This window comes from Rhipicephalus sanguineus, chromosome 7 (genome assembly GCF_013339695.2).
Source record: "Rhipicephalus sanguineus isolate Rsan-2018 chromosome 7, BIME_Rsan_1.4, whole genome shotgun sequence".
In the NCBI taxonomy this organism is placed as follows: Eukaryota; Metazoa; Arthropoda; class Arachnida; order Ixodida; family Ixodidae; genus Rhipicephalus; species Rhipicephalus sanguineus.
In genome coordinates this window covers 143130744-143147494 of record NC_051182.1, presented here as the reverse complement: position 1 = coordinate 143147494, position 16751 = coordinate 143130744, and the positions used below count along the sequence as shown (strand labels likewise).

The following is a 16751-nucleotide window of genomic DNA, read 5'->3' as shown; positions in this document are numbered from 1 at the left end:
CGGGAGCGGCACGTGCCCTCTCCCATGCAACCCCCCTTGCCACTGCGCGTACAAACGTAGCGCGAAGCCGAGGTGCCGCCGCGTTGAAGACAATGGGTTGCGTGTGCAACCCCACAACGTAGAGTTATATTGGAGGCAAAACGGGAGTAAGGCCACATTATAGCCTGTCCTGCACTATAAGCTGTTACGCTATAAGTAGTCCAAGCTGTACGTGCATGGAAAGTTACGGAATGCTGCTTATTTCCGCTAATGTAGCTGATTTAGTTGTCACAAATTCGATTTTTCCACTTTGCAATGAGCCTTTAGCGGCTCCAAAAGCCTTTTTCCCTGCTCTAAAGTACGCTTTTGGTTGCTCCCAAGGCCTTTTTTTCCCTTCTCTAAAACTCACTTTTGGCTGCTCCAAAAGCCCTTTTCCCTGCTCCCAAAACCTGCTTCAAAATGGCTTCAGCCAATAACATGACTGCTTTTGGAAAATAGATCTGAACTATGTTGATTTATCTAGCGCCGTATGCCAGTGCGATTGGTGGGCCGTTGAAGGCTGTGACTCTGGTTACAGCGCCAGCGCATCACTGACCTTGGACGAATGTGTCCACTTACGCCAACACATGCGTTCCAAACACAGCGGCCGCGCCCAAGTTACGGCAATCGCCTTTACAGGGACGATATAGCACCCCCACATCCCCCCAACCTTAAATCAAACACAAATCCCGGAAAAAAACTTAAAAAACAAAACAGCTACACAAGCTCTATGAAAGAACAAGTGGCGTAAATGTCCCTACAGAATGTCCGTGCACTGCGACACAGCCGCTGGTTGACACCGCTGCGCTGGCTTGACCTCAGCCCCGGAACCGCAAAGGCAACGTGGCCGTCGGCGCGAGAGAACGTCGCTTGCACCGACACGTCTTCTGGTTGCGGGCAGCACTCAACGAGGGCGCCGATTTGGAGGCAGCTACGCAGGTCACGGCCATGTCGGCCATCGGTGAAGACGATGTGCAGCACACAGCCATCCGCGGGTTACAACTTCCACTCTGTACACTCTCGAAAGAACGGTGCAGTCCGGCTAGCAATGACATCGGCGGTGACTGAGACGACAAATGCAATGAACGGTTGCTTTTTCTTTGTTTAATCGTGCACGCAAGCTAAAAATGAGGGAAGCTGAGCAACAACTCGACGCCACGATCCAGCGGGTTGTGTCTCACGTGCAACAGGCAGCTAAGCAAAGCCGTAGGCCTAACGACACAACCGGCATCCAAAACAAGCACTCGCACAGGCGCAGAAGAGGCAGCCGCGAGGAGACATCAGCTCTGTGAGGTGGCCCTAAGCGCTCGCTGCACACAGCAGCTTACGTTCGTCCAAGGTCAGTAATGCGCTGGCGCTGTAACCCGAGTTTAGCGCGGTGGCGCTGGCATCGCCGCCGAGAATTTAGGCCGGCGCATAGAAACAGGAGTGAATCTCTCTTTCGGGTGTGGCTGCGCGCGCGGATGGGCGTCTCGTCGCGGTGGGTCCGGGGGACGGTACCGTGGCTCGCTGCCCTCGGGCCCTCGTGGTGAGTCGTGCATCTGCGGCGCCGCCACCGCATTTGTATTGTATTATGTTGGCTTATTGTATGTCTTATATAGGGTCTTATGTTGTATTGTATGTCTTACATTGCCTTGAATGTGCGTGTTGTTCCCCAGTATTCATTGTCAGCGTATTCATTGTTACGTGTTACGTGTTTACTAATTCGGCCAGCGAGCTCGCCGTATGTTTTAAAGTGCTTAATAAACGTCCACGTTTTTGTTGCCCGACTGCGTGAACTGTCTCCATGTGTTCCGAGGGCGGCAGCGGTGGTTATATCGCTCAGACCCCACAAGGCAAACAATGGAGGGCTGGCACACTTGCGGGTCTTCCATGTTTGATATTTTGAGCTGCACTTAACAGCGTACGTGCATGTGTACAGGAGCGGAAACGGAAGTGGTGCCTCGTCCAAGAGCAACGCCTCCAAGAGCAGCTGGGGTGGGGAGCACGTGACGCCCAACACTGATCCCTGGAACGCCGCGCCCAAGACCCGCGGCCCGCCGCCGGGCCTCTCGTCAGGCTGGGAGCCGCCGCAGCAGAAGCAGTCCTCCTCGGGCAACAACAACTTCCTGGTGCTCAAGAACCTGACGCCGCAGATCGACGGCTCGACGCTCAAGACGCTGTGCATGCAGCACGGGCCCCTGCAGCTCTTCCACCTGTTCCTCAAGCATGGCCTGGCCCTGGCACAGTACTCGACGTGCGAGGAGGCCTCCAAGGCCCAGTCGGCGCTGCACAACTGCGTCCTCTCCAACACCACCATGGTGGCCTACATCCCCAATGAGGTGGAGGTGGCCCAGTTCCTGCAGCAGCTCGGCAACGGCCTCGGGCAGCACCCCTCGTCCCAGCAGCAGCAACAGCAGCAGCAGCAGCACCATCTAGCCTGGGGTGCCCCTACCAATGCCTACCACCCGCCGCGCCCCGTTCAGTTCGCGCCAAGCCGCCCTGCCAAGCAGACTGCGGAGCCGTGGAATACGGCCGCCCCGCCCTCGGTGTCCTCTGCCGCCGTCTCGTCGTCCAACGCCAGCCACCTGTGGTCCTTCCCGGGTGCCGGTGGTGGCCTGTGGGCGGCACCCCAGACGAGCCAGGCCGGCGGAAGCGGCGGCTCCAACCAGATCGACCACGACCACGGCGGAGGACCCCAGTCGTCGCTCAACAATTTCCTGCCTGGTGATCTGCTCAATGGCGAGTCCATGTGAGTGACGACCCCCCCCTTCCTCGCGGCAGCAAAAAAAAAAATACAAACAAACCCGGAACTACTACTACTACAACTACGGTGGCAATGACGAAGGAGGAGCAGCGCGCGTGAGCCGGTGCCTTGCCGGCCCCTTTTGTGATAACCGCTTCTTCGTGGGGGTTGGGGGGTCACCGGGCCATGCGGAGCCCCGGGCACCCCCACCCCTGTAAGCAAGCAGTGGGACCTGCTGCCCGGGTCTCTCTTCTGTGTGTGTGTGTGCGTTTATCGGTCTAGCGTCGTGTGCATGTCCTTTCGCCCCCACCATTTTCTCTCCGGCACACACACACACACACAAACTCCTGACCCCCCTTCCTCTGCTGCCGCCGCTGCGCGCCCCCTAAGAATGCCAAAATGACGACACAGACCGGCCTTTATCGTAGTTTTTTTTTCTCCACGTCTCGTTTCGTCGCGTGTAAGTGTGTGTGTGCGCGTGTGTGATTTGTGTTATGCTTGCCTGTCTTGTCGCGAGTGGGGAAAGTCAATCAAGATGAAGAAGAAATAGTATATACACACACACATAAGATATATATATATATATTGATATTACGCATATATATTATATATATATATATTGACCACCTTTTACACGTGACTAAGAATGTAAGAAAAAAAAAACTGGGAAAAAAAATCCAAAAAAAAAAAAGATGGAGGTAACTACGAGAGAACACTTGCTCTTCTGCACAACGTGTCTATTCAGTTTTTATTACCGTCGACGAAGTTTCTGTCTTCTGGCATGCACAAAGCGGGGGGAGGGGTGTCTGTCAGCGGCGTGCGACGACTGCCAAAGTGTGATACATTCATGGACAGAATTTGTTTTATTTGTGAAACATCGTTTTTATTATCTGTGTTGCAGTAGTAGTCACCATTCCCCACTGCTGCTAATGTGTTTCTTTTTGTTTTTCGCGGGTCGCTTGTTTTGATTGTTTTGTTTATTTTTTTTTTTTGCCCCGCCCCCCCAATCGCTCGACGCCCACGTTGCCGAATCAACGACTTCCGCCGCGGCACGTCGGCCGTCACTGCGGGGGCGTCGGCGAACAAGACGCGACCTCCGTTCACGAAGACGATCTCCGTACTGTGTCCGGCCACCGGAATGACCGTGACTCGAACAGCGGTGCTGCAATTTTTTTTTTTCTTCGTCGCCTGGCCCTCGTTATGCTAGGCGGGAGAAGTCCGGACCAGGTGGGGCTTGCCTCGGTTGAAAACCAAAACCAAAAAAAAAAGCGTATATATAACCACAAAGATATGAAGTGCCAGATTTATTGCCGTAATTCCTCGTTGGGGACAAGGTTTTACTTCGAAGAAGCAGGCGACGTGTAAAAGAAGCCTTAGAAAGAAAGAAAAAAAAAAACTAGCACTCTAGCTGCCTCGGCTACCGGGCTCTCGGAAGATGTGTTGTTCTTTCGTCTCAAGGTGTGTGTGCAAGTTCTCGCCCAGTGTTGGGGAGTTTTTTTTTTTTCTTTCTATTCTGGGGCTGGCATGTGCCGAACCTAATCAGCCATCCTAATACCAGGCCTCCTTTCTTCCCAAACTTGCTCTCCGTGAGTTTGCCTGATTTCTCATCTCTAGTTCGACACGGAGTGAACTTTTGGCATGACGGCGGCGGCGGGGGCAACAAATGCGTGCACACCGCACCAACATATCGATCGTGCCGGGCACAAACACCCTATTTCACCCAGTCATGCACGACCTTTGCAATAACTCAGGGGTCGGCGCTGTCAATAGCAAAGTGTTGTTCCTCTCATGTAATATCCCGTCCTCGCGCTTCTCTCTTCGCGTGCATCAATCGTTGCTGTTTTTCAAGGGGGTGTTCATCTCCGCATAGTCTTATCGTTTTCCTTCGGTTCGTCGCCGTAATTCTCGTGCAACTTGCGGTGTGCCGCCGCCGCTGCCTTCCCTGCCGGCGAGCTCCTTCCGTTCGTATGGAGACGAAGTCCCGAAGGGTCTTCACATATCCTCGCTCTCGGCAGCAGCCACCATTGCAACACGTTCCCTTCGGTCGACGACGTTCTCTCTGATCGCGAGAGCGTCCTTTGTTTTTTTTCCTTCTCCGTTTTTTATCCTCCATCAAAGGTCGCCCTCCGTAATACGGAAACGTGCACATGTCGGCTCCATTACTCCGCTCGCCGAGGGTCGCCTTCCCTTCTCGTGACGCATCGGTAGCTCAAGCCTCCTCCCCCACCCGCTCCCTTCCATCGGGGGGGGGGGGATGCCGGGGAACGGAGGAGGGGGCGCCACTGGTATAGACTCGCAAAAAATGATGCCGGGGGCTCCCAACTCGTGTAACACCTCCTCCTGCCCCCCTCGCAGCCCCCCCGCACCCCTCTGTGTCCCGCAATTCCCACAAAGTGCTTCAGGGTGTGCGGAGTCTTGGGGGTGTCGGGGTGGAGGGGGTTGGGGTGAAGAGTGCAAGAAACACACACACAAGGCCCAACATCTCTCTCTATATATACATAAATACATATATATTATATATATACTAGCGCAATGCCTCTTCTCAGGCACACTGGTGTGGCAATCTATGCATCTTGTGCGCAAATGTGCAATACAACTCCCGACCTGGTCTCTGTGTTAATTTTCCTTCTCCCCTTGTTGTCGGGACCGGCAAAACTTAAAAACACACAGCCGAAGGTAGACGTGAAAAGAAAATGCATTGAAGTTTACAGCACAATCCCAGCACTCATGTTTTTTGTTTTTTTCTTTCCCTTTCACTCTGCGTTTAAGCATTTTGCGCGTTGTCGAAGTCCTCTCTGTTTTTCTTCATTTGAAACGCCGGCTAGGCCTAGTTTGTCATAGACTCTCTACTTTCCTGTCTAATCTCTGCGTGCTCGGGCTCTCGCGGCTTTGCCATGTCACTTTCTTGTGTTCCCAGAGTCCGTTGAGAAGATTGCAAAGCAGCAGCTTTTTGTCACAGGCAAAGGACAACTGGTAACCTTTTTCCTGTCCCCCGCCATTTCCGTCGGTGCTTTCAGTTCTTTTTTCGGGTCACAGTGGCTGTGTGTGAGCCTTTTTCCATCTGACTTGGGCAGCTCTTGGAGCCAGGGGACCGTTCTGGCATTTCTCAATCTTTTTCATTGTGTGTGTACTTAAAAAGTGACGATTGCTTGTAACATATAAATTGCGGTGGCCAGCTAATGTGGTTACTTTGGCGTTTCTTATCTTACTCCTGATCTTGCATGCACTTTTTTGTCTCTTGTAAAATTTGTTCTTTTCCGACGTTTCTTAAAAAAACGTCCCCAGAAGCCAGCGATCAAAAAGGTTGACTTCTTGTTTTCGTTGTAACTCTTCTCCGTTCGTCCCATCTCTGTAAAAGGTGGCAGCTGGGAGCTTTGTCACGCCTGCCTCGTTCTGCCCTATGCACGGCCGCTCCTTGTTCCTTTCGCCACGAGTATTTTATTTCCCGAAACGAGTCACTCGAGCTTTCTTGTTAGTCTTTCTGAAGTGCACGTCGCATTTTTTTTTTTTCTTTTAAGAATTTTTTTAAGTCTTGCTTCTCGACGCTAACACAAGTCGCCTCAATGCGTGCATGCGCAGCACGTTCTGATGCAGTTTAAAAAAAAAAAAAAAACGAAGTGTGAGGGGACGGTTGGTGTAGTTTGGCAACGTAGCCTGGGGCCAAAGTATAGACGAAGCCTGGGGAGATGAGGGCGCATAACCTCCTCTTGTAGCCCTTGTTCGTCCCTCCATTACAAAAAAAAAGAATGTTCGGCTCTCTCTCCCCCTAGCTTTCGTTCTTTGTACAGATTGTCGGTTTGTGCGTGTTACGTGTACGTATGTGTGTTGTCGTGCGCGTGTGTATTATATCTATGTAAGCTACGCTTTTTAGTGAGATTTGGGGGGGCGCTTGCCCCGCCTTCCCGTTTCCTCCCCTCCATGGTTTCGGGGAGCGGGGGCGGCAAGCGCAACCCAGCACTACTGTTGAGAAGAAAAAGAAAAAAGGAAAAAAAAACAAAAAAAAAGAAACCCAAGCCTGTTGTCGCGCTTTTTTCTCTGCAGGGTGAGACTTGCGGGAATGGGTGCCAGAGAGTTGCCATGTGCATTTTTTTCCGGGGGCCACACTGCGCGCGGAGGTGTCTGTTTGTCCCCCGTCCTGAGAGCTTTTTGTAGAAAAAATGCAATGTCTTAAGGAAACAAAAAGTGAAAAAAAAGCCATGCCTTGACAAACAAGGTGTGGAACCAAAAAAAAGAAAGAGAAATGACATATATATATATATATATCTATATATATTATATGGAGTACTGACATGTGCACTCGCGTCGTGCAAGTTCACTCGTTTTTTTTTTTTTTTTTTTTTCTTTTTTGTCTCCCCGGATGGTCTGCGTCAGAGTTTAATCTTAACCGTAGCAGACCGGTCGCTTTTCCAGAGCCAAGTGCATTAGTGATGGAATCTCTCTCGCGTCGTCGTGTTGTGCACGGGTGCTTTTCGGGGTGTGTTCTTTTTTTTCCTCGGACGGTGGCGGAGGCTAACGCGCTCGTGCCGCCTCATTTCGTTTGGGCGTGCACGTTGACAGGTGTCGAGTCTCTTGTGCGGGCAGCGGAAGAATACCTTAAAGAGAAGCACGTAATACTCTAGTTGTAAAGAAAAAAAAGGAATAGAGGCCACTGGCTGCGCGGTATCTGCTCAAAGGGGAGAAGAAGACTTGGCGGGCAACTCGGGTAGGAGAGGATTGTCGTTTCCCCCCTTTTCTCGCCCGAAACCAGCCTCGCCACCGCCGCCTCCGCAATAGCCGCCGAGGGGAATCATTCTCGCTCGGGACGCGGAGGGGGGGACGATTAGTCATTTCCGCCTAGCGAGCAGTCAAAGTACGGGGGGGGGAGGCTTGCCTCGCTCTCGCCACGACAAAGATGTTTCCGGGTTCTTTGCAAGCCCTTTCTCAGTTGTGTACAAAGTTGTCTCGGTGTGCGAAGGGGGTGTGCACCGTTGCGGCAGCTAGCGTCGATTCCAAGGCAAAGGCGCGTTGCGTGCTGGCATTTTGTTGGAACGTCGTGGGTGGGAGGCGTGCATTTGCAGATGCGAGCGAGGGGGGGGGGGGGGGGTCTGGTCGGGGCAAGGCAGCAGCGTTGGGCAAGGATGGTTGTTTTCCAAACTGGTCTCAGCGGCGGCCGTCTAGGAGCGGTTTGCGCTCACCTCGCAAGTACAGCGAAATGAGATTATGCGGGTGGGTTTTGGGATGTGAGGTCTATCAGGTTGGTGCTTGTTTGCCTCCCCATGTGCTGGCTTGTGGGGGGTGTGCATGTCTGTGTAGCGTGCTTGTAAATAGTTAGGGGCGTCCACTTCCTACACTACTTTGTTGTTTGGGGAAATCTCCTCCATGCCAAAGCTTGGTGCTTCCCACGCCGGGACGCTCTGAATTGCATTCCATTTTCTAGCCACGCACAGGTCGGGGTGTTCCTCTAAGAGGGGCTGTTTGGTGAGACCGCGGGGAAGAGTTGGTTTGGGGAATGCTGTGCAAATGGGGGAGTGCTGCGACAGGGTTTGGCACGCTTGCGCGCCTGTGGGTGTGTGTCTGTTGCGGCGGCGGTGGCATGATTGTTGACGCAACTGTTGCACGTTCACTCTGAAAGGAAGGTTTCAGTGGGAGGCCAGACGACAAGAGGTGCTTGCCGACTTAGAACAGAGCTGTGGGGAATTCATTGCGCGCATGCAATCCGGCGCGTCGGGTCTCCCCAGATGCAAAGATCGAATTTGAGTTGCCGAAACGGCGCGAGGACGACAAATTGTTTTTTCTGTGCCTTAAATGACGAAACAAAAAAAGGAGGGGGGGGGTGAAAACCAGTCTTCTGCTGCCAAGGATTGGCCTTCAGGTTCTTCACCCTTCCACCCGCGCTTGCCTGGAGGAAAGTGAGTGTATGACAGGTTTGACCGTCAACAACGGTTTCATTCGTACATGGTTCCGATGGTGACACGTTGCTGCCTCCAGTGCCTCCCTGCACGGGTCGAGGTATTCTCTCTGTTTTAGGTTGATCCATTAACTGCCGACCTTCGTTGCACCCCTTTTTCTCGTGGTTGAGACGCCGCAGCTTCCTGGCACAGTTTTTAAAAAACTACCGGCACTCGTAGCCACGTTTGGGGGCCTGGGAAAAAGGAAATCAGGAAATCAGGGGGGGGGGTGCACACTCAATGTGATCTTTCAGTCTCTTGTGCCACTCAGCTTTTTGCGTGTGCGTGTGTGGTGTATGCATGTGGTGCATGCATGTCATGCTAGTTCCCCCAAATTTCAAGAAGATTCTCGTCACAGCTAGCTTTATGTATAATCCAAATTTGTATTCTTATTTCGCGTTTTTATCACAGTTATTTCTGCCGCAGGGGTATTTCCCGCACCTAGTGCCATCCTAAAGAGATCCCTTTTGTTTTAATGTGTGTAGCTTCGAGTGAGAAAGAAAAAAAAAGATACGAGCGATGAGAAAAGCTCGTATCGTGACATTTTCTGTGGCCGCGGAGGGCTGTCCAGTTGTTCGCTTCTGGCCCCAGTTGTGCACGTGGAGTTCAGGGCAAATCGCGCCCTCAAACTTAACCTGCGGCTTCACTTCCAAGATTTTCTTTTTATGTCTCACTCGTATGGTGCTGGTAAGATAACTCACAGAACAAACAGAACAATGTATGTGTATAGCTTTAAGAATAAAAAAAAATACCAGTACACAAGTGTCTGCAATCATGTGATTGTAAAATGGATGCAGTTCCACCTGTAAGGTTGCTTGGAAGCTCACGTTTTTCTTTGTCAAACTGCTACCCCGCGTCTCCTCACCCCGCCCTTGCAGCTCATCGAGCCTGTGATTGGTGCATGGGGGGAGGTGGGCGGAGTCATATCTAGACCTCCTGTACGGACATTTCTGGTCGATTTGCCGCCATGCATGGTACTACTGCCAAGCCCATTAGTCATTCAGTGTCGTAGTAAAACGTCTCGGCCGCTCAGCGGACCGGTCGTTGTTGTTGCTCGAATTGTTGAACGTGTGTGTATCAGACAGGAGGGCTCTTCGAGCCGGGAGGGCACAATCACGACTTTGGCCAAGGCGGGTTTTAGTTTCCTCTGACGGGCTTTCGCGAACGTGGAACAATTAGTTTCGTAGCAGCCGACCCAGCGAGGGCGACTGCCACGTTTCGGTGACGCAAGCATTTATCATTCAAAGCCGAAGGTACTCAAACGTTTTGTAGCTTGTGGCAGGGTTGTTGTGTGCGTCTGGTCGTCACACGTCGTTCGATTTTTTTTTTTTTTCATCTTTTTTGGTTCTTCCTCCTCGCGAAGTTCGTTCGCCGGCAATCGACGTAGCAAATATTTAGGCATTGTGAAAAAAAATGTGTGATGATGGTGGTGGTTTTGCCCGAAGCGCGTCGTCTTTCTTCCTCTGCAAGCCAAAAAAAATTTGTAAAAAAAATCTCAAGACTACCTCCTCCTCGCCTGGGAGAAGTTGTTAGTTCTGCCGCCGCCATGCGCGTCTTTTGCCGATGTACACAAACCGTATACCTGATAAATAATCATTGTATCGTTCCTGTCGTTCGCCGATCATCCCCCTGCCCACCGACACGCGAAAGCCACCATCCGGTGCCGGTTGGAGTCGTGCGTTTGTTGGGGGAGTGTTGAGGCACGGGACAGGTTCAAGCAAAGCTCACTTTCATTTGTGGCCTGAATCTTGCAAAAAAATAATAAAATAATAGACTATTTAATGTTATCTCCCACGCTGTGTGTTGGTTGTTCCCCCTTTCCCCTGCTCACGATCTTCTAGGGTAAGGGGCTAAAAAAAAAGGACATCTTGTAGGGATTCGTCCGTTAGCTTCTTCCAAGTGTGTTCAGCAGTGTCGTTTTATGTGCCGATTTTTTAGTTGCTCTGTGGTGTAGTAGGAAATCGTTACCAGGGTTTGGGGGTGGGTGGGGGTATACTGTGCCACGGTAGATCCTGGTCCTTGCAAACTTGTCGTTAAGTCAATGCGGCGTGCATTTGTTTTCACGTTTGTAACGACCTCTCGTGGACACATCATAACTGTACCTGCTGGGGGCGAGAGAACCTATAAAAAGACTGAGAACAGGCTTGGCAACCTCTATTTAAAAAAAAAAAAAAAACTTAACTAGGTCAACATTTGATGGCGGTGTTCTTTGTTCTCATTGCTTTCAAAGAGGGTCAGTCTGTCGCCATCGATTCCACACAAACGTGGCATGCCCGTTCGATGCTTCTTTTTTTTTTTTTTCCACGCCTGTGTGGCATGGCCATGTTTTTACAGCGCGGTGGCGCAGGGTGACCAACACTTTTAAAATCTGTTTTAACCCCACAATGCATGAAGAAAAAGCACACCTTCTTCCAAAAATGTGCACTGTTTTAATCACCAACCTGTAGTTGTGGGACGCCTCTGGTCTTTCTTGAAGCGGGCAGCCATTGTTGGCGAGCACCTTTTCATTAGTACTTCAGTGGCAGATCGCAGCGTAGAACGTGAACAAATGAAAAAAAAAAATTAGATTCATGTGTTTGTACATGCAGTCCTTTCGCGAGGGTGACTGACAGCGTTCATCTACAGTTGGCTACGGTTTCGAAGGGAGGGGAGTTAGGGGAGTGGAGGGGGGGGTCGCGTTCAAGAGAGATTCCGTGTATGTCAGGAATTGCGGGTCAGCCATAACATTGGTGCTGGCATGGGTGGTGCGAAACTGGGAGTGATGTGTGGGGGTGGAGGGTCGGGGGTGGTTGCAGAAGGCTGTGCCAGGTTAGGCGATAGGGCAGCAGTGGACGATGATCTCAAAGTAACTAGCCACTACACTACCGCTGTGCAACGCCCTCAACCCCCTCTCCCCTGCAATTCCTTCTCCACTTTACAACAAGCCCCATTCCCTGAAAGACAATCAGGGGCAAACGCTCTCTTTCGGAGTAGGTTTAGTTGCTGACACAACGCACGCCCATTTACCCCCCCACCCCTCCCCCGCAACTCCTTCTCTCCTGCAGTTATGATCACCTGCGTGCCAAAGCAGCAGCACAAGCTTAAAACAAAAAGAGAGAGAGAAGGTAAAACGCCTAGTCAGAAAGCGGCTCCCTCCGCATCAGCAGTTAGCACTACTGGAAATAAACGGTGCATCAAAGCTTGGACCATGTGCCTTTGCCATAGCTGAATCCCTTGCCCCCCCCCCCAAACCAGTGTCCCCTTTACACTTCCTACTGCTTTTCTCATACTTAATGCAAAACGTCATCGCCGATCACAAAGCGAGGCACGGTTTGGAGGGGTCGGGAGGGTCAGGTGTTAGTCCAGGGAAGGGAAAAGGCTCGCCACAACGTCGTCTTGCCACCGCCTCGAGGGCCCTGGATGCGTGTGCTGTGTTAGGGGTGGGGGGGTGGGGGGGGATTATTGAGTGAGCTTGGGGGTGGCAGATGGCGTGGTTGTAGTACCTCGCTTCTTTCTCAGATTCCTTGGTGTGCTCTTGGAAACTACGCATCTCGGTGGTGGTCGTCGATGGCAATGTTTGAGGTGGCGTGGGGACCGGTCGAGGGTTCAAACTCCTCGTGGCAAACAAAACAAGGAACTTGAGTGTGTGTGAGAGTTTGGGGGGAGGGAAAGGGGATTGCTAATCCTCGGTGAGTGTAAACACAATTACTTGACGGTGAGGAGGAAGATGGAAAAAAAAAAAAAAACTTGTTGCCAATGTGATTTTTGTTGGTGAGATAATGTGCACAGCAATTGTTACTATGAACTAGTATTCCTATTAATCGCTCGTATATATTTTTTCTTGCGCGCCATGGCGCATGAGTGTATATTGTGTACGTCCAGGAAAAAGGAGGGTGTGTTTCGTGTGTACGTGTCTCAAATCTTATGTGTGTCATATGCACGTCGGCACATCATTATTATGTAAATGTGAACACATGTTGTTGGAAAAAGGTTTTTCTTTTTTTTCTTCAATACATATATATATATATATCCTTCCCCCCTTTTGATGTCTCAGGGTTTCCAAAGATGTGATGATTTCGACATAACTTGTGTGTGGTGTTCCTTTTGCAAATGTTCTTTCTTTTTTTTTTTTCTGCCTTCATCCTCTATAGCTAAAAGAAAGCTTTGTTTTTAAGTTATTGTGTTGCTCGCGCTTTTCCCGTTCCCTCCTTACACGCTATTGTGTTCCGCCATTGTTGCCGCCCTCGGGACATCGAAGCGGCATTTTGTTTTGCTTGTTTGGAGTGACCTTAGCAACAACAACAGACGGTGGTGGCCAGTTTAAGAACAACAACAACAGACGGTGGTGGCCAGTTGAAGAACTGTTTGTGCACACGACACAAGTGTTTTTCCAACAGTCCGCCCAAACCTGCGGCATTCGCAAAAAGAAAATGAAAAGGCTGCCGCTCTGCCCCGCGGCGACTCGTCCCCGGATTGTTACACGCTGCCGGGAAACTTCTCTCCGCAACGGCAGCCACCACCGCCAGACCCAACCGCAGTGGAACAAAGAAAGCGTGGACAGAACAGGAAAAAAAAAGTGCGGTCTCCAGGTGTTGCTGCGATGTTTGTGTGCCCCGTACGCATTCACTTGCCCGTGTGTGTGTTGTGTGTGCTGCATTTTGCTGCCTCTCCAAGTGAAAAAAAAAAAAAGAAACTGACCTACTTCATTCCGAGACTCTCTTAGCGGGCGGTGCTCGCTCGGTGTTGCGCACGCTCGCGCTGGGTGCAATTTCGACTGGCGAGGGGCGCGCGCGAGTTTTTAAAAACACATGCACTTGTGTTTTGATGATATTGTTTGTTCTCTCTGCACACCCGTGATGCATGTACGTGTGTTTTTCATTTATTTTTGTCTTGTTGGTGAGGATTTAACGGGAGGGTTTGTCCCCATGGCAGCTCTCTACTTGCTCCGTCTCCGAAAGAAAGGGAAAAAAGGAGCACCGCGCCGTGCTCTGCCTCAAGGACCTCCCACACCGCAGCACGGGAGGCTCGTTTGCTGTCAATCGCATTCGGTGTCTGCGGCACTCGGTGTTGTCGACATTCGGTGTCAACAGCATTTCGTGACGCTTAGTGCCAGCACTGCACGCGCGTTGGCTGCCATTTCCTTTTCCCCTCCTTTCTTTTGGGGCATTTGATTTTTATTTCTTGTTGTCTCTTTGTCTTCAGTGTACGCGTCCAGGAACTTTAGTTTTCTAGCATCGACATGAAAAGAGCACTGGTTGCTTAACGGTCCCAAGCACAGAGCTGACATATTACTAACGAGTGTTGTGTCGCGCATGCCGAGGGATGGGGGGGAGGAGGGGTTCTCCGCTGAAAGAATCCCGGCCGATGCAATGCAACTGGTGATGAGGGGGGGCCACGATGCATCCCCGCTGCAGAAAGTCGCGAGGTGGGATGTAGGTGACACGTCATGTCGAGGGTAAAGGAGAGGCATTTTGTTATAAACTCTAAAAGTGCCGCAGTCATACTTCTGACGGCGTGACGTGCCCCCTCAAAAGACATGCAACTACACTACAGTACCACTTGCAACTACTAACGAACGCAGCAAAGGAAAAAACAGTGGCATTCTATCCAAGAGAGTGTGCCAGCAGCCAATACATTACCAAACGACATTGATTCACTTAGTGAAGGTATTTTAATCTCAGGTTGTGTTAATCTGCCTCTTTCCCCCGTTCTTGCGGTGTGTTGTGTTGAAACGTTCTTCCACACGGTGTTGCGAAGGTGTGCGTCGAACTTCATTTTGTTCAGCTCGGGAAGGCACTGCCGTGCCCTCCCTCCCCCTTTTTATGTTTTGCATCCCCCTTTTTTTCCTTCTATTTTAATGAATTGCAATTGTGACATTGTGTTTTTTAGATTACATGTGGAAAAAAAAGCAAATATCTCACTGTGGTGACAAAGTGTGCATTTCCAACTTTATATGCCAGTTTCTTTTTTTTTCTCGCTCGCGTTTTTTTGCTCTTTTTTGTTGTGTTGACATGTACGTTTGTTTCTCTAGATTAAGCATAACAGTAATGCATTGTTCAATTTTTATTGATTGTTGCAATTTTTTTTTTTCATCCCCATGGGACCGTGCTCTTTTAGTGTCCGCCACCACCAATACTGTATAATATTACCACTAACTACCACTGTTGTAGAGGTGTGTGTATTTGAAGTAAAAAAAAAAGTGACAAGGAAGCAACAAAAGAAAAAAAAAATGCGTGCGACACTTGACAAACCAAGGGTACATATAGATATTTAAGGACACGGCACCGCGGGGAACCCAATATGTGATTCAGACTGCTAGTTCAAATCCCAAGCCCCTCGCTTTGTCTGGGGGGCTTCAGTGTTCGACGTGGAAGAACTTGCTTATTCAGGGGCCTTCTCACACCAAACACACACATAAACACACACACACGAAAGTTGTAGATGGTTTTATTATATATACATATTATATATGCGCTGAGAATGATGCTGGCCGTACTTGGATGATGACAAAGATACTGAGAAAAAAAAAACAACCTTGTGATGTGTTACGGATTTATTGTATTGTAATAGCAGTCAACTTTCAGGCATTAAAGGTTTGTGTAATATGTGCCTCCCTCTGGTCCCACTCTGCTTCTTGTCTCACAAGCCGCTGCGTCTCAGAACTTGTCTTTGGGACTGACGAACTGTGCTTGTTGGGATGACATTTTTGTAGACCTGAAAAGGAAAGTGGCATTGCCGAATGTACCGTCGCTGCAAAATGAAATGCAAACGCAAGAAAGTACTTTAGCAGAACACTGTTGGCTATCCATGAACACTGAAAGAGTGTAGCACTAAAAAAAATGACGAGTACTAAAAAGAGGAGCAGACAACGGACTGGCGTTACTAACAACTGTTTATTTGAGTCACACTCACTGCACATGCACAACACCATGAAAACTGTATTTAAACTCGGAGTGTGACTTAAATAACCAGTTGGGAGTAGCACCACTCCGTTGTCTGCTCCTCTTTTTTTGTGCTCATGATAATTTTTTTTAGAACTATACTCTTTCATTGTTCAAGAAACTGCTAAAAGGCAAATTTCATTTACAGCCTTTGTCTGCTTTGCTCTGCGCTTTGCAGAGGCAAGCAACCCAACCTTCGTTGCAACATCTTTAAACACTGAGGAAGAGATGTTGTTCATTATTTGCATTTCATTCCAGTGCGACTATAGATTAGATGCAGCAAATAGTGCCTCGAGTGCACCTTCGTGTACAGTCGGCATCAAAAGTATAGGAACCACAAGACAAGAAAGTGTTGAATATTCTCGTTGCTTCGGCGGGCAGCTTGAGTACAGATTTCCGGCCTGTTCTAAAATGCGCTAACATGTAATGTGCAGCTTGGCCAAATGCAGTCATAATTCACTGGGAAATGCAGTTTTCTCAGACCTGGTGATCTATATACAGTAGAAACCCGCTGATACGTTTTTGAAGGGACCATAGGAAATAAACGTAAGAGACGGGAAACGTAAGAGCCGAAAAACAGGAAAAACGGCAAAATATTTAGTGGTAGAGAATTTTATTTAAATTCTTACGAGCAGCACGAAAATTGGCGCGCTCAGCCGCGATCTAGTCGATGGATAGAAACGCGGAGCTTAGGACGGCCTCATCCACAGAAATGTAATCAACGTATGTGATTTTTTTAACACCAACAGCTGTAGGCATGAAAGAACTAAGCACACGCAATCACGACGGACGCGGCGAGTCCGACCGTGAACCGCACGCACGACCATGCGAGCTCCAACCAGCTCCAACCAGCTCGAACTCCTCCGTCCTCCCGCTCTCCGGCAAATAACGATGATGATGAGTCTACGCCAACGCGATGGCAGAAGTGAATGCCAATCTCGAAGGCCTTGCTTTCGCGAGCAGTTACGTCATAGACGCCATCTTTGCAATTTGAATCTCGAAGGCCATGCTTTTGTTTGCATCAATTGAAAAATTCTGTTGCTTGCGCCTCTCGTGCGGCTAATATTACGGTCATACGAGGCCAAGCTGCGTGAAAATGCACCATGGCGGCTCTCTTTGGTAGTCACTCGGTCGGCTCCGAGCGCACTTCGCGACGTATCA

The 16751-nt window shown here is 50.0% G+C and overlaps 1 protein-coding gene across 8 annotated transcripts in view; it reads left to right on the top strand.

The window, feature by feature from the left end:
- Window positions 1-15262, top strand: part of LOC119400119 (protein Gawky) — a 52904-nt gene extending 37642 nt beyond the window's left edge. For 7 of the 8 annotated variants that reach the window (XM_049417971.1, XM_049417970.1, XM_049417968.1 and 4 more), the window contains one exon: window positions 1940-15262. In XM_049417971.1, coding sequence (XP_049273928.1) covers window positions 1940-2753 — 814 coding nt within the window. In that variant the 3' untranslated portion in view covers window positions 2754-15262. The remainder of the gene's footprint in view (window positions 1-1939) is intronic. The other variant, XR_007416960.1, reaches the window with a different exon arrangement.
- Window positions 15263-16751: the final 1489 nt, after the last annotated feature.